Below are 17,570 nucleotides of genomic sequence, written 5' to 3'. Positions count from 1 at the left end.
TCTGCAGAAGGTGTTTCAGGTGGCAGGGGTGACCTGGCTGGAAGGATTTTGCTCCTCCATTTAGAGAGCAGAAGCAATCCATAAATCCAGACAGGACCAACTGCAAGGCACAGTGGGGTCTGCTGCCTGCACTGGATGTGTGGAATTGGGGATTGCCTACCTGGCTTTTGCTGGGTCTGGGTTTTTCATGTCCACTCTGTTTCATCCCCTCTCTGAACTAAATGGTCCTAATCTTTTCAATTCCACCTCCCACAGAACTCTTCCCAGGCCTCTAATCGTTTCCATTGATCTGCTGCTCCAGCCTGGCAGAGGCAGCACTGCTTGAGCAGGGCTGATCAGGACTCTGAATTCAGCACAGCATCAGTGCTCAGCGCCCCCCCCGCCCCGCCCTCCCCCCCCCTCCCCCTCCCCCCCCGAGGTTACTCCTGAGCCCAGCTCTCCTTTTAGCAGTTAGCTGTGCCAGTGGTGCCTACCCTGGCATGGTGCAGAGGTACAAGGTCAGAGGGGAGCAGGGAGCTAATGTGAGGAGATCTCCTGCACAGCTCCAGAATGGTCAGCTCACTGCAGCCCCAGAGCAGCTCAGCTCTCAGAGACAAACAGCCCTGGCCACAGCACTGCTGCTGCTGCTAAACCCTCCAGCTCTGGCCACAGCACTGCTGCTGCTGCTAAACCTCCAGCTCTGGCCACAGCACTGCTGCTGCTGCTAAACCCTCCAGCCCTGGCCACAGCACTGCTGCTGCTGCTAAACCCTCCAGCTCTGGCCACAGCACTGCTGCTGCTGCTAAACCTCCAGCCCTGGCCACAGCACTGCTGCTGCTGCTAAACCCTCCAGCTCTGGCCACAGCACTGCTGCTGCTGCTAAACCCTCCAGCTCTGGCCACAGCACTGCTGCTGCTGCTAAACCTCCAGCTCTGGCCACAGCACTGCTGCTGCTGCTAAACCCTCCAGCTCTGGCCACAGCACTGCTGCTGCTGCTAAACCTCCAGCTCTGGCCACAGCACTGCTGCTGCTGCTAAACCTCCAGCCCTGGCCACAGCACTGCTGCTGCTGCTAAACCTCCAGCTCTGGCCACAGCACTGCTGCTGCTGCTAAACCTCCAGCTCTGGCCACAGCACTGCTGCTGCTGCTAAACCTCCAGCCCTGGCCACAGCACTGCTGCTGCTGCTAAACCTCCAGCCCTGGCCACAGCACTGCTGCTGCTGCTAAACCTCCAGCCTGGCCACAGCACTGCTGCTGCTGCTGCTAAACCTCCAGCCCTGGCCACAGCACTGCTGCTGCTGCTGCTAAACCTCCAGCCCTGGCCACAGCACTGCTGCTGCTGCTAAACCTCCAGCCCTGGCCACAGCACTGCTGCTGCTGCTAAACCTCCAACCCTGGCCACAGCACTGCTGCTGCTGCTAAACCCCCCAGCCCTGCAGCCCTGCTGGGAGCAGGCTGCTGTTAAAAACCTCTTGCTCTGTGGGGATGCCTGGTTTGGGTTTCCAGCCACTGGACCTTCTGCTGTTGTCTGCATGAGGAATGACAGAGTGGCAGGGGTTGGAAGGGACTTTGCTGCAGGCAAACCACCCACCCAGGTACAGTGCTGGATGCCTAGGGCCAGGGACATCCTTGGGGTCCTCAGCTCTTATAGAATCACAAAATCGTAGAATAGGAGGGATTGGAAGGGACCTCTGGAGACCATCCAGTCCTAACCCCTGCCAGAGCAGGGTCACCCAGGGCAGGTCACAGAGGTGGGTCTGGAAAGTCTCCAAAGAAGGAGACTCAACCTCTCTGGGCAGCCTGCTCCAGGGCTCAGCACCCTCACATCAAAGAAGTTTCTCCTCATGTTGAGGTGGAACCTTCTGGGTTGCAGTTTGTGCCCACTGCCCCTTGTCCTGTCACAGGACACCACTGAGAAGAGCCTGGCCCAGGCTGGCCCCTTCTTGCCAACTACCCTCCAGATATTTGTAACCATTTCCCAGGGCTCTCAGCCTTTCCTCCTCACAGAGGTTCTAGTCCCTGCAGCATCCTCATTCCCTCCCTTGGGTACCCTCCCTTCGACACTCCCCAGTACATCCTGTCCTCTGGAACTGGGGAGCCCAGAACTGGACAGAATACTGCAGATGTGATCTCACCAGGACAGAGTAGAGAAGGAGGAAGAGAACCTCCCTTGACTTGCTGCTCACACTCTTTTGAGTGCCAGGAGACCATTGGACTTCTTGGCCACAAGGGCACATTCCTGTCCCACAGAGAACTTATTCTCCACCAGGACTCCCAGGTCCTTCTCCATGGAGCTGCTTTCCAGCAGGTCCCCCCTCACCTGTACTGGTGCAGGAGTTTGTTCCTCCCCAGATGCAAGACTCTACACTTGTTCTTCTTGAACCTTAGGAGATTCCCCTTTACCCACTTTGCAGCCTGCCCAGGTCACCCTGGATGGCAGCACAGCCTGAGGGGTGTCAGCCACTGCTCCCAGTTTGGTACCATCAGCAAACTGGCTGAGGGGCCAATCTATGCCCTCACCCAGGTCACTGATGAAGATAAATCCATCTGAGCTGGCTGTCCTGGGGACACATGGGCATGACTGGGCAGGGCCTTGCAGTCCCTAAGCAGAGCAGGGGTTGTGCCTCCAGGTGCCTCTCAGCACATCCACAACCAGTTAAGGTGCAGCATCCTGCATTGTACATCTGCAAATCCAGAGGTGAATCCTGGTCCCCAGCCCAGTAGGACTCCCAGGGGTGATGAGTTAGAGGACCTCAGGGTGCCTGGCCTGGCTCACAGGGCAGTCACCCCTGGGCTGCTCTCTTGCACTACAGCAGCATCCCAGCAGCTCCTGCCCCCTGCCGCATGGCTGAGGTCTCCACCTCATTAGTGAGGTTTAGGCAGGAACAGCTAACACTGGGTGCCAAAAACCAAAGAGCAAACCCAACAGCCCAGCTCTGAAGTGTCCCCCTGCAAGACCTGGGTGAGTCATGGGGCACCCACCCTGTGCTTCTGCCTGACTTGTGGCCCTGTTAGCAAGAGGATGGTCACAGAGCTGTGTGAGAAGTGCCCTGGACACCTTCATAGACACCTTCAGAGGACTGCCTGAGCTCTGCTGTGACATTCTTGTAGGAACAACTTTACATATCTTTTCCAGCTGGATGCTTTGATAGCTCCTCTGAACACTTCTCTGCACTGTGATTCCTCCTCCATGGGCCATTGCATCAGACATCCTTTAACCTCCTGCTGGTCCTTCAGCTCCAGGTGCTTTCTGAGCAGTAAATTTGGACTTGGATTCAGTTGCCATCAGCAGAAAGGTGGTAGGACAGGGTGCTGGTGTCTCAGAGAAGCTGCTGAAGAAGAACTGTACTTGCTCTTGGCACCAAATCGTGAGCAGCCCCTCAGCAGGGTTCAGATCCAGATGGGAGGGAAGATGGAGGACTCAGGCTTGGTAGCCTGGGACCACATTGCTCCAAGCCTGGTGTGATCTCTGTCCCAGGAAACAGTCTGGATTTGATGGTCATCACCTCAGCACTACTGCTGGTGTCCCTGGGGTTGTTCCTGCCCTGTGGCTTGCCCAGGGCTGGGCAGTTGCTGTTGTGGTGTGGAGATGATGTGCTGTGAAGCTGGATTGTATTTGAGGTCCTTTGCTTTTGTTGCCATTTCCTTAACTCCTGGGGGTATCAAGGAGATTGTGGCCAGCAGGTTGAGGGAGGTCCTCCTCCTGCTCTACTCTGCCCTGGTGAGGCCACATCTGGGTTCCCTGGTTTAAGAACAGGGACTCTGGTACAGCAAAGGGCTACAAAGACGTTGAGGGCACTGGAACAGCTCTGTGATGAGGAAGGGCTGAGAGAATTGGAGCTGTTTAGCCTGGAGAAGGACAGCCTGAGGGGGATCTGATCAATGATGATCAATACTTCAAGGGTGGGTGGCAGGAGGCTGGGGCCAGGCTTTGCTCAGTGGTGCCCAGGGACAGGCCAAGGGGCAGTGAGCACAGACTGGAACATCAGAAGTTCATCTGAACACGAGGAGGAACTCCTGTAATTTGAGGTGGTGGAGCCCTGGAGCAGGCTGCCCAGAGAGGTGCTGGAGTCTTCTGCTCTGGAGCCATTCCAAACCCACCTGGATGTGTCCTGTGTGACCTTCTCTAGCTGACCCTGCTCTGGCAGGGGGGTTGGACTTAATAATGTTCAGAGGTCCCTTCCAGCCTCTAACATTCTGTGATTCAGTGATTCAGATCCTCCTGCTGGAAAAAGATGACAGTGCTGCCCCTCATGCTGTCCTGCTGCTGCCTGTGCTGCCTCAGCCCAGCAGTGCTGTGTGCTGGGTGCAGGATTTACCTGCAGTGTCCCTGCTCCATCCAGGGAGCCTTCACAGCATCCTTCTGCTGACTGGGGCTCCCCAGCTGAGGTCACATCTCTTTGTGCTTAACCCACATCTCCACTGCCTTGCCCTGTGTGAGCTCCAGGCCAGCAGATGTGTGGGAAGATGATCTGAGAGGTCTCTTCCAGCCCAGATGATTCCCTGGTCCTCTGAGGAGCTCTGGGTGGGTCTTTGCATGGCACTGAACAGCACAGAACCTCAGTCCCCTGCCTGAGCAGCTCAAGAAGGGGTCTTGTGCCCTCTAGTTCAGTCCCTGGTGCCCTACAGTTTGCTTTCCAGCACCTGTCCCAGCTCTCTGGGGCTTCTGGGGGTGCCAGGAAAAAGAGATCCCAGAGCTGCTCCCACAGCCAGGGCAATGATCTGAAGCATCAGCACTGCAAAACTGGAAGGGTACCACCTGCAAAGTCCTAATGTTTTCATCACACCTGGGGGCAAGGTGACTCTGCCGCACAGGAAGGGTTTTCTTCTCCCTTGGCTGGCTGTGACCAGCAGGAGCAGAGGAGCTGGGGGCTGGGAGCAGCAGGCTCCGTGAGGGTCAGCAGCACCATCAGCCCTGGGCAGTGTCAAGCCGTCAGGGAGGCAATCACTGCCTGTTTTGACATTTTCTCTTGCCGGACAATTAACTGAGGGGTAATAGGCTGTAATTGCTGCTCAGGGGTTTAATTGCATCCCCCCCTCAGCTCCACCCCGGAGACACGTGCAGGAAGCGGAAGGGTCACCAGGAGCAGCCCCGTCCCGCAGCCTGCGGCTCCTCTCAATTAGAGCTTCAAAGGGCTCCCAGGAGCTTTGCAGCTCGCTGCAGCCCCACAACAATTCCCTCTGCTCTGAAAATTAAACTCCTGTCGCTGCCGTGGAGAGCCTGCCCGGCCTCTCCTACACCTCTGCTGTCCCAGCTCTCCCCAGTAAAACACCCCAGTGCCCTTCTCTCCCTTCTCCTTGCCTGGTACATGACCTGCTGGATCAGAGGGCACCTGATCAGCCCCTCTGCAAACTGCTCTCCTACTGACTAATTAAAAGGCTGATGAGATAAGTCAACATATTATTAATAATTATTGTATTGTCTCCTCTGATTCACCAAGTCAAACAGGAAATTATTCTGTTCAGGCACAGGCTGTCTGAGGAGCTTGAATGATGCCTCACAAAAGCTAATTGCAACTGGAGCACCTCCAGTGCTGGAGAAAGGCCTCCCCATGCTGCCCATGAGCCCCTGTCTGCCTCTCACCAGAACCTCTGTGCTCAGGCCCCACAGCATCCCACCCCCTGCCCAGGCTGGGCTCAGCTGCCCCAATGCCTTCCATGCTTCACGTTGGCTTTGCTGGTGGGAGCCCCAGGAAAGACCTTCAGAGGTGGTTTGCATGTCCCCAGCCTGGTTAAGGGAAATATCCTGAGGCCTGGGCACAAACAGCCAAGAACACTGTCCTTGTTCTGAAGAAGCTGAGAGAGAAAGCTCTCAGAAAGCCACCAGACCTGCCTGAGCAGCCACCTCAGACACATCCCCCCTCAGCAGTACAGGGGTGGGGATCTCATGCTGGTGGTCGGTGCTGCTCTAAGTGTCTTGGGACTGAGCTGTCTGCAGAGCAAAGCCTATGCAGAAGGGCTCTGCCTCTGCCTGGCTCTGTTCCTGCAACCAACAACCACTTCATGATGGATGAAACCCAGCTGCTGTGCCAGCTCTGCTACAGACAGGGTGCCCCTTCGCCCAAGCCCACACCACAAAAGCCCTCTCCCCAGTCCAAGCTGTGCTCTGTGTTTGCCATTTCAATCCCCATCACAGTCATATCTTTCTCCTTGGAGCATCAAAAGCAACTTGATAGTCTCCCACCTGCCCAAGCCATGTCTTGTGTCCTCCACCACTTTGGTGTCTGTGCTGTTTCTTGAGTTTCTCTCCCAGTGCAGAACCTCTGCCTGGCTCCAGGAGCACCAGCAAGTTACAGGGCAGGCTGCAGTGAGACTCATTTTCTTTGGAGAAAGAGATGAGTAGGGATGGAATGTTGGAAAACAAAGACTGAGGTTGCGTAACTGAGATAAGAGCTCAGCTCCCAGTACTTGCTCAGGCAGTGCTGGGTTATTGCTAATTCCCCAGGTGCTGGTCACTACCAGGAGTTAATCAGCTGCAGTGCAGCTCAGGGTAGTTAACTGCCTGACAAATCCCTCCTTAGCCCCAGCAGTGTCTGATTCTGTGGGGATTATCTCCACTAATGCATCCCATCTGATGATTTATAGCTGCCAGAACAGCCCTCCCTTTTTCCTCTCTCTCAGTGACAGGGGTGGCCAGGACCTGCTGGCTCCTGGGGAGGTGCTCAATGCTTGCCCTCAGGAGGTGCTGGCAGACCTGGCAGCCCTCTTGGAAGCTGTCCCAGGGCTAGGGAGACCTCACAGGATCATGGAATGGTTTGGGTTGGAAGGGACCTTAAAGATCATCCAGTTCCAGGCCCCCTGCCATGGGCAGGGACACCTCCACTCAGGGCCTCATCCAGCCTGGTCTTGAACACCTCCAGGGAGGGGGCAGCCACAGCCTCCTTGGGCAACCTGTTCCAGTGTCTCCCCACCCTCACTCTCAAGAATTTCTTCCTACTCTCCAGTCTCAATCTCTCCTCTCCCAGCTTCAAGCCACCTCATCCTTCAGCTCCATCCATAGGCAGTGCAGGGCTGGTGGGAGGCCAAGCTGGTGCTCCAGGAGGACTGTGGTGTCTCCTTGCATGTTTGCCCCCCACATTCCTCCTTCTTCTCCCCACTCTTCTGCACCACACAGGCCCTGGGAGGCTTCTAAAACCTTGCTCAGCTGCCTTGTATCTTGGGTTTGCCTCTTTTGCCTTGCATAATCTGGCAAATTTTTGATAGCTGGTGTTGACTTTAATGTAAGCTGTGAGCCCAGCCCCTGCATACAGATGCAGGCAGGGCCCCCTGGCCTGGGCTCACCACCTTCCTGATGATGTCCTCATCTCTGTCTCACTGGGGGATCTTATCATGGTGACAGGGGCTGGGATGAGCTGCCTTTGATAAAAGCCACTTCAAACTGTCAGCCAAGAGCAGGAAGTGCCAGGAGCTGGCAGCTCTGGAACCAGTGGTGCCCAGCATCAGAGACTCCCCTGCCCTGGGAGCCTGTTGTGGAGGTGAAAGAGAAAAACCCTTCAAGTCCTGGGGATGCCTGAAGTGAGTCACAGAACCACAGAATCACAGAACAGAGCTGCTTGGAAGAGGCCTCCAAGCTCACCCAGTCCAATCCTCCAGCCAGCACTGCAGGCTCAGCACCAAACCATGTCTGTAAGCACCAGGCCCACAGGCTGCTGGCACACCCCCATGGATGGGCACTCCAGCACTGCCCTGGGCAGACAATTCCAATGGCTGAGATCCCTTCCAGGGTACAAATCTTTTCCAAGCTCCAGCCTGAGCCTCCCCTGGAGGCTTGGAACCATTTCTGATCCCTTACATCTCAAATGTGCAGCAGGGCCTGGTAGAGCTCGTGAGCTGTGTTGCCTTGTGGCACCCTGGGCAGCTGTACCTGTGGCATCTGAGGCAGCAGTTGAGATGGCCTTGGCTCTCCTCCATGCACTGCCACTGATGGCAGAGCTCTTGTGCTGTGGGCCAGTGGCCCTGGGCTTGTGTTTTGGGCTGGTCCATGGGGAAGACCTGACAGTCCAGAGGCTGGGCAAAAAACTCCAGGTCTGACAGTGATGCTGCAAATGCCACCCAGCCCAGTTCTCCCTGTGGTTGATGCCAGCCATTGCTGGTGCAGAATGGACATTTCACTCCCTGCTCTGCCAGCAGTGAGGATGCTGCCAGCTCTGGCAGTGCCACAGGGACACTCAGCCATGAGTACCATCTCTGCCAGATTTGAGAGGCAATTGGATGTCTGGAGACCCGAAGCAACCACCCCAGCTGGAGTCTAAGGAATTCTGGTGCCCACAACAACCTGATGTTTCCTTTTCTGGACACTCCTTGAGAGCTCTGAGCCCCAGAGTGGCTCAGCCCTGCTCAGCACCTGCTGCACACTCTCCCAGGCAGCTCTGCCTGGCTTCCCATCCCATGGAGCTCAGCAGGAGCAGACAGGAAGCAGCTGCTGCCTTCCTTTGTGCTCCATTCATTTCAACGACTTCCACACCCTCCCAGCACCGCATGGGGGCAGGGGCAGGGAGCTGTGCAGGGAGCTGTGCAGGCAGGTGAGCACCATGCAGGTAGTTTCCTGCTGCTGCTGTGAATGGCAGATTGAGCACAAGGAAAGAGACTTGGGCTGAAGCCTCCCAGGTGCCCACTGCCATCAGCCTCTGATACCAGACCAGACTCATACAAGCATTGCTGTCTGCAGTTAGGGCTGTGCTTCATCCTGCTCTCCTTCAGGGTAGGCAGTGAGAGTGGCTGCCCAGCTGGGTGCTGGGTGAGGTCTGCTCATCCTCATTGTCCCTTGTGGCTGCAGTGATCTCTTGTCCAGATGCAGTTGCAGGAGCAGAGGGAGTTCACAGAAGCACAGAACGCTCTGGGTTGGAAGGGACCTCCACAACTCATCCAGTCTAACCCCCTGCAGTCAGCAGGGACATCCTCCACTAGATCAGATTGCCCAGAGCCCTCTCCAGCCTGACCTTGAATATCTCCAGGGATGGGCCCTAACCACCTCCCTGGACAACCCGTTCCAGTGTTCCACCACCCTCGTGGTAAAGAACACATCCAATCTCAATCTGCTCTGCTCTCCTTTGAAGCCATTGTGCCTGGTGCTGTCCCTGCAGCCCTTTGGGAACAGTCCCTCTGCAGCCTTCTTGCAGCCCCTTCAGGTACTGCAAGGTTGCTCTGAGGTCTCCCTGGAGCCTTCTCTTCTCCAGGCTGAACACCCCCAGCTCCCTCAGCCTGTCCCCATAGCAGAGCTGCTCCAATCTCTGAGCATTTTTGTGGCCTCCTCTGGACTCTCTCCATCAGCTCCAGGTCCTTCCTGTGTTGAGGGCTCCAGAGCTGGACACAGCCCTGCAGGTGAGGTCTCCCAGAGCAGAGCAGAGGGGCAGGATCCTCTCCCTCCATCTCTGGCCACACTGCTTTAGATGCAGCCCAGGCTGCCCTTGGCCTTGTGTGCTGCAAGCTCACACTGCCTGCTCCTGGCCAGCTTCTCCCCCCCCAGCACCCCCAAGTGCTTCTCCTCAGGGCTGCTTTCTATCCCCTCCTCCCCCAGCCTGCACTGACAGTGAGGTTATTCTGGCCCAGGTTCATCACAGGGTGGGTGATGGCAAAGACTCCTGCCTGCCCTGTGCACACCATGGCTGACCTGCATTCTCTGTGCCCTGCAGTGGGACTCCATCAATGAGATGGATGAGTTCTTCAGCCCCATCCACACCTACCAGGTCTGCAATGTCATGACCCCCAACCAGAACAACTGGCTGCGGACCAACTGGGTGCAGCGGGACGGCGCCCACAGGGTGTACGCCGAGATCAAGTTCACGCTGCGGGACTGCAACAGCATGCCAGGGGTGCTGGGCACCTGCAAGGAGACCTTCAACCTCTACTACATGGAGTCTGACCGCGACCTGGGCACCAGCACCCGGGAGAGCCAGTTCCTGAAGATCGACACCATCGCGGCCGACGAGAGCTTCACCAGCGTGGACCTGGGGGTGCGGCGGCTGAGACTGAACACGGAGGTGCGGGGGGTGGGGCCCCTCAGCAAGCGAGGCTTCTACCTGGCCTTCCAGGACATCGGCGCCTGCATCGCCATCGTCTCCCTGCGCATCTACTACAAGAAGTGCCCGGCCATGGTGCGCAACCTGGCCTCCTTCGCCGAGGCCGTCACCGGGGCGGACTCCTCCTCCCTGGTGGAGGTGCGGGGGGAGTGTGTGGGGCACTCCGAGGAGAGGGACACCCCCAAGATGTACTGCAGCGCCGAGGGGGAGTGGCTGGTGCCCATCGGGAAGTGCGTCTGCAGCGCCGGCTATGAGGAGCAGAGGGATTCCTGCATGGGTGAGTCCCTGCTGCTGCCAGCAGTGCCTGCCCGGGAGGGATGGCTGCCAGGGGAAGGGCTGAGGACAGAAGCCTGGCCACTGACATTTGGACGGGCAGCCTCTGTGATGACCAAAGGCTGCCTGGTCTTTACTGGCCAGCTTCATGCTTCTGAGATGTGTCACTGGTACCACTGACAAGCTCCTTGGGAGCTGCTGTGATCCTGTTTGTTACAGGTGCTGCTGCACAGGGTATGGTTTTGGGGCAGGGACTGGCTTTGCCTGGGCTGGCATCTTCCCCTACCACAGAATGTGTGGCACGGAGATCCCAGCCCGATGCCTGCAGCAGCTCTGAGATCTCTGCTGGTGCACTCCAGCAAAGCACAGCTCAGCCTCTCCACAGTGCCCACCGCTTGCTTCCCTCCGGCAGGGGGGTTGAAAGCAGAGGAATCAGGAAGCAAGGTTACGGCGTCCACACAACACCCTCCCCAGGGCTGCTGCGGAGCCAGGCCGGCCGGGGGTGCAGGGAACCTTCCCGGGGGCCTCCGTGCCGCTGGGCAGGCTTCAAGCTGCCGACTGTACAAACTGTGATAAGGAAGAGGGGTGACCAGCAGCAGCCGAGCAGGGGCTGTGTGTGTACAGAGCTGGGGCTCCCCGGGAGAGGCCTCCGCGCAGCTTTGTTTGCTCTGCGCTTCTTGCCGGGAAGCGGTGAGGGGAGCAGCACAAATAAGAGGCTTGTGTTTGAGTTTCATGGAAACGTCAAGTGGAGCTTTTGTCGTAGGGATACTCGAGGCAAGGTCAGGACATCCGGCGCCAGGCTGGAACGGATCCAGGAGCCGCGGGGACGCTGGGTCCCAGCCGCGCCGAGCGGGAAGGACGGGCGGGAGGAATGCTTCCATCCTGAGCTCCTCTGGGCTGCCACTGCTGGTTTGAAAGTCATCCTGGGGTGGGTTTGAGAACTCACGCAGAGTTCTTTCCTCCCAGGTTAAGAAGCAGGTGCAAGGTGGAGCCAGACATGCTGCTATGGGAGGGGGCACTGGCGTGGGCTGCCTGGAGGGCTGGGTCCCAGCCCCAATGCTGCAAGGAGCTGGAAGTTGGAGATTTGGTTCAGAAGGTCCAAGCATCCCTTCCCCGTGCCCCCCCTCCTGTGATCCCATGCCACAGGCTCTGCCTCAGGAGCTCACCACCCCAAAGCCTGGGGAATGAAGTCCTGGCCTCAGTGCTGTGTGTCCTTGGATGTGTTTGTGTCTTCCTTAAGGGCAAAGCTGTGGGACAGCTCCTGCCCCTTTCTGGTGGGATTGCCCCTGCCCACAGGCAAGCACTGAAGGCAGTGCGGTCCAAGCTGCCTCCCCAGGTGGGATGGACACAGGCAGAAGTTGGCCCTTCTTCATGTGGATGAACGTAGACCCATGCTGCTCAACCAGCAATACTCTGGTGAAGCTCTCCAGGACTTGTAGCATCATTAAAGCACAGAATTGTCACTAGACTTTCTCTGCCCTCTGTGCCATCCCTCCTGCCTTCCTTGTCCCATTTCTCCAGCTCCCAGCATGGGGATGTGGATGGCCCAGCGTGAGGAGCATAGGTGGGTGTGGAGTAGTCACTGTATGTACACAGGACAGCAAAGAGATGCAAATCTCTGAGCTAAGCTTCTTGTGCTTGATTGGGGCAGAGTTCCTTTTTCAGGGTGCAAAGAGCCTTTCTGGGGTGATTTATAACCCCAGCAGCTCTGTCGGAGCTGGAAATTAGCCGTTTTAATTGTCAGGGGGACAAAAGCAGGATTCCAGCGGCTGTCGCCACAGCAATTTTTCATTCTCTGTGGCAGGGATGAGCTGATATAAATCACTCCTTGTGGCCCTAATAATCTTTCTATAAATATCAGGGAAATTAATTTTTTTTTTTTGCTTGGGGGGAAAAAAATTAGAGAGAAGATCCTTTCCCTCTATGGCAGTGTTTAAAATGTGATTCCAAATTAATTTCCTTCCGCCTTTCACAGCCAGACGCCTTATTTGTCAAAGCTAAAGATGTTTGAACAGGGGAGGTGTCTTCCCCTCCTCTCCAACAGTCATTTTTCTAAGGGCCTGCCAGAGTGATAGAAGACAGCTCAGAAAAAGCAGATCATGGCCAGATCTGTTCCCAGTCCTTCAGAGCAGAAGGAAGGCTGTGTCATGGAGCTGGGAGGGGTGGTGCGAGGTGGGAGAGGAACCTGGGGAACTTCTCTGCCCCTCTGCTGTCAGCCATCGCCTTGGATGCCTTTGTTTGGGCAGGAGGGTGGTGCTGGGGTCTCTGCACTTACCCCACAGCTTTCATCTTCTTCTAGTGTCCTGATGTTTGTCATGAGGGTGTGAGGAGCACTCCCCATGGTGTCAGGGAGGCCAGACCACAGTCAAGGGCACCAGGGTCAGGGCCATAGTAAGGATACCATCCAGCCTGGCATCAGATGTGCCACAGCCCTGCGTGGCACAGGATATTTGCCCCTTGCATCTGTGCCTCGTGCCTCTGTCTGACGTCCTCAGAGGCACAGGACTCCCTTTTCCAGCTGTGGCTGAGCATGGATGCTGCAGTGCCTTCAGGAATGGGTTTGAGCATGAATTGCCACAGCTGCTGGTGAGGTCCTGGGGTCTGCTGGTTTTAAAATTCCAGTTTCTAGTCCCAAGGCATTTTCTGCCACAGCCACCCCAAGATGAAACCCCTCATGGTCTCTCCCTGAAGGCAGCACAGCCCTTCTGCCCCACTTGCTTTTCTCCTCTGGTTTCAAGTCTCTTGAAGGACTTTGGTTTCCTCATCCCCTGTCATCTGCAGCCAGCCTCAGACGTGAGGCTCTTCCCTCCTTGAAACCTATCAGCCCCCAGCCAGACACGTTGGCATCTCAGCAAACAGCAACTGCTCTGCCTCAAGAGCAGAAGGAGCAGCAGTGAACAGGATCTGTCCCAGCAGTTTATCAGCTGAGACAATCAGCACAGCTCCCCTGGTTTGTATGCAGCTGCTGTGCAGGACAAGCAGAGCCCCACTGCAGTAAGGTCACTGCAGGCAGAGCAGTGAGGAGCTCCTCAACCCCAGGTCTGCTTCTGTGGGAAGGGAAGGAGCCCACAGGCTGTGAGGCTGAGAGCTGGGGCATGCCTAGCACCCACCCCTGGGGGTGGATTCAGAGGTGGGCAGGGAGGCTCAGGCAGATGAGGGCTTTACCCACCCCTCTCTTACTTGCTCTGCTCTGGGAAGGGCTGTTGGGGTCCTGAGCCACCAAGGCTGTAGGACCATGGCCCTGGCATCAGGGCCAGCCTCCTGGGGCAGAGAGGAGTTATTCCTCAGGCTGTGCCTGTCACCAGCTACCAGTCAGAAAAACTGCAAAGTTGGGCTCAGATCCATTTAGCTGATTGTGAGTTGTATACACACAGAGTCAGTAGCAGAGCCATGGCTATGGATCACAGTGCTGCTCTCTGGGAGCTGGCACAAATCCAGCCAGCCACCAGCCATGGAGGCCTCCAGGAGCACAGAAGATCCCAGGAAGCTTTTCCTTTAGTGAACAAATGAATAATGGCAAACCAGAAGGCACAGGTTCCCATCCTTGCTGTCAGAGCATGCAGCTGGGCCTTTGGCAGAAATGCAGCTCCCAGAGAGCACCTTTGCAGCACATCCATGGGTTCCAGGATGTTCAGACACTCTTGCCTAAGCTTTGGGACCAAGTCTTAGCCTCTTGGTGATGGCTCTGGCAGCTTTGCCTCTGTGGCTTCAGCTTGGCTGTTGCCTTTGCCTGGAAAACGGTGAGGGAGCAACAACTCAGCAGCTGCTGCTCCATCAGCCCATGTGGGTGTCTGCAGCCTGCCAGGGCTGACTGAGGACAGCCACCTGTGGTGGTTTGCTCATTTGCTTTCCAGACTGAGCTAGCCTGGTTATTGTTGGTGTGGGGAGATTTCAGCTCACACTGATACACCACCAAAGGGCTCTGATGTATGTGGCTGAATGAGGATCTGGCCCTGGGGTAGACCTTACTCAGCTCTGCCAAAAAAATGCCCTGTGTCCTCTGGACATGGGGAGGAGAGGGAGGCTGTCACTGCTGGGCCCCTTCCCCTCCAGCTCCCAAAGTGAAGGAGAGATGGGAATGGGAGGACTGCTGGCCCTCAGGGACAAGCCCTCTGCTGCTGGGCTCTCTCCTGCCTCCTGTGGCACATGGCTGGTGGGGATGGATCTGCAGGCTCTGGTTGGCAATCTGGAAGGCAGTTAATTTTTTCCAGTTGGTGGGATTCATGCTGATGAACCAATCAGCAAATTTAATGTACCTTAAACCTTCCTCATGGGCGACTTTAATCGAGCAATTAAGGCACCACAGCATTGCTAATTAAGAGAGGAAAATACCCAGCTTGGTAATTAAGTGCTTGTGAATACAGCTTTGTGTCCATGGACCTTCATGAAGGCAATCAGTGGGGACTGACTCCCCAGCTGCAGGTGGCAGCACTCTGCAGTGTGGGAGCAGGGCAACCACCACCCAGCTGCACCCCACCTGCCCTGCTGGTGGGCACAGCCCTGGCCACACAGGGTCAGGGTAAGCCCTAGGAACACCAGGGGCAAAATGACACCAGGGAAGCCAGGCCAGAGACAGGAACTGCACTTTGCTGGGCTGAGCAATGACCTGCAGCCACAGCAGCAGACTTTGCAGCTGTGTGAACAGCTGTGGGCCAGATGCTGATGCTGGAAGGAAAGGAAAGGTGGAGGCCTGTGTGCTGCTCTCCTTGGGCTTGGGTACAGTGCTCTGCAGGTGGGGATGTTCTTCACCCTTGGATACCTAACCACAGCCTCATGGTCCCTTCAGTGAAGAGAGGGTGGAGAAGGATGGAAGGAGGAAAGATGTGGTGCTGGGTTTAGGGAGCCCCCCAGAGCCTTGCTCCATTCCCTCCTCTCCCCAGACTCCTTATCCCTTTCTCACTCAGAGATGTTCTGAGGAGTCGCAGGCTTCTCTTTCCTTTTTCTGCCAACTGATTTCTCCCACGTGTTTGAGAGCATCACAGCAACCCTGAGCCCCTTGTGTTGTGTCTTCCTGAGGAGCTGCTGACACAGGCTGCTCCCTTGGGAACAGGCTGCTGGGCTTACTGTGCTGACTCCAAGCAAAACTCCTTTTGTTCTTGAATGTGATCTATAGGGAGCCCCTAAACTCCTGCACAGGGGCTACAGGTGCCTCTGCCAGCCAGCAAACCTGGCAGTTCAGGGCACCCATCACTAGCCTGGGCTGTCCCTGCCTTAGGTCCTGCCTGGAAGCCTATGTGCCATATATCAAGGTGACAAATGCCCAGCAGGCAGGCCTGGGAGTGCAGCTCCAGGCACACAGGCTCTGTGTGTTCCATGCCTGCAAATCAATGTGGATTTCAAGGAGACTTTTCCAGGCAAGTCCCAGCTCACAGGTGCCAGCTCCAAGCAGTGGCTGCCTTGCACCTCAGAGCCTCCTGTGCCTGCTGGCACAGTACCAGTTTGTCATACCCACAACTAGACTGCACCACTGCCCTCGGTGCCCACCACAGAGGGCTTCTGCTGAGAATGCACCAAAATAAACCTTCCAAGGGCAGCAGCATTGTGAGTTTCGAGGGAGTTATGCAAATGTGCTTTCTGCCATGCCAGGCAAGAAGCTCAGAGACACTTGAGTGACTCAAGATTTTCAGTGTTAGTTTGCAAGGCAGTCAGCTGCTTTGTGAAATTCAGGCAGGACTGGCTGGTGGGATGATATCACCTTCTGCTTATCTCACACAAAGCTCTGCACCTGGCAAAGAAAAAAAAAAGGAGAAAAGAAAAGGAGAAAGAAAAAGAAACTGAAACAGAAAAAGAAACATAGAAAGAAAAAGAAAAAAGAAAAAAAGAAAGAAAAAGAAAAGAAAAAAAATAAAAAGGGAAAGGGGGAAAGAGAGAAAAAAAAGGGAAGAGAAAGAAAATGAGAAAAAGAAAGAAAAAGAAAAAGAAAAAAGAAAGAATATTTTGTTTTCCTAACCACATAAGCTTGGAATATTTGAGGATTCAGGCATCAGACTTCAGATGGGAAGAGGCTGTAAGGCTTACCCTAGAATGGTTTGGGTTGGAAGGGACCTCAAAGCTCATCCAGTTCCAGCCCCCTGCCATGGGCAGGGATACCTCCCACCAGCCCAGCTTGCTCAAGGCCTCATCCAGCCTGGCCTTGAACACCTCCAGGGAGGGGACCTCCACAGCTTCCCTGGGCAACCTGTGCCAGTGTCTCTCCACCCTCACTCTCAACAATTTCTTCCTCATCTCCAGTCTCAATCTCAAATTGCTTGCAGGGTTTGGGCTGGATGTTAGGAAAAACTCCTTCCCCTGGAGGATTATCCAGCTCTGGGGTGGGTTTCTTGGATTCACATTTGCACTGTGTCCACAATTCCAGTTTCCAGTCCCAGACCTGGCTACTAACAGCCTGCTTGGACCCCAGATCTGCTGTGCTGTCTGGGCATGGCTGTGAGCATGCTGGGGGAGGGTGCAGGATAGGGTGCAGGGCAGGGTGTAAGGCAGGGTGCAGGGCACGGTGCAGGGTACAAACAGGGTACAGGGCAGGGTGCAGGACAGGGAAGGGTCAGGACAGGGGCAGGGCAGGGAGCAGGGAAGGGTCAGGACAGGATTGCAGGGCAGGATGCAGTGTAGGGAAGGGTCAGGACAGGATTGCAGGGCAGGGTGCAGGGTAGGGAAGGGTCAGGACAGGGTGCAGGGCAGGGGGCAGGACAGGGTGCTCTCAGCATCTCCAGCACCTTCCTGCCCTCTCAAAGCCAGGCAAGTGGCCAGTTCCATGTGCCAGGCAAGGAAACCCGAGCAGCCCCCCAGCACCTAAAGCCATTTCTGTATTTCCCTAGTAAGGAACAAACAAAAGAGGCAGAGCTGACTGCAGAGCTGCCCCTTCACCTCCAGCCCAACGTGGGGACTGCCCTTGGCTGAATCTTTTGCAGCTTGCCACTTTTCCTCTGTGTTTAGCAGCTGACACAGATGAAGGGTGAGAATGATACTAGGCTGGGCTTCAGGGGATTGATGAAACAAATTTCAGTTGTGCTTGGTAGGTCTCTGTAGTCCCTGTAAGAAGTTCTGAAGCAGCTGGGCTGTGATGGATGGAGCTGGCAGCACGTTCCAGGCTGGGAATGTGATTTTGTGTGTGTGTGTTTTGTGTGAACTCTTCTCCACAGCATTTGGCCAGGTTCAGGTCATGGTCACAGGTTGTTGCTCTTCATCCCTGGTGTGCAGGTGCCTGGGCAGCTCCTGTTGGGGGTTTAGAAGCAGGCAGGCTGCAGGAAGGAGAATCACAGAATAGAGTCACAGATTGCATCAGGTGGGAAGGGACCCTCC

The 17,570-nt window shown here is 56.0% G+C and overlaps 1 protein-coding gene across 1 annotated transcript in view; it reads left to right on the top strand.

Moving 5' to 3' along the window:
• EPHA8 (EPH receptor A8) overlaps positions 1–17,570 on the top strand; it is a 58,563-nt gene that overhangs the window by 15,367 nt on the left and 25,626 nt on the right. Inside the window, exon 3 of the mRNA XM_054394886.1 lies at positions 9,612–10,275. Coding sequence (XP_054250861.1) covers positions 9,612–10,275 — 664 coding nt within the window. The remainder of the gene's footprint in view (positions 1–9,611; positions 10,276–17,570) is intronic.

This window comes from Indicator indicator, chromosome 32 (genome assembly GCF_027791375.1).
Source record: "Indicator indicator isolate 239-I01 chromosome 32, UM_Iind_1.1, whole genome shotgun sequence".
Classification (NCBI taxonomy): Eukaryota; Metazoa; Chordata; class Aves; order Piciformes; family Indicatoridae; genus Indicator; species Indicator indicator.
This window is presented reverse-complemented; position numbering and strand designations above follow the sequence as displayed.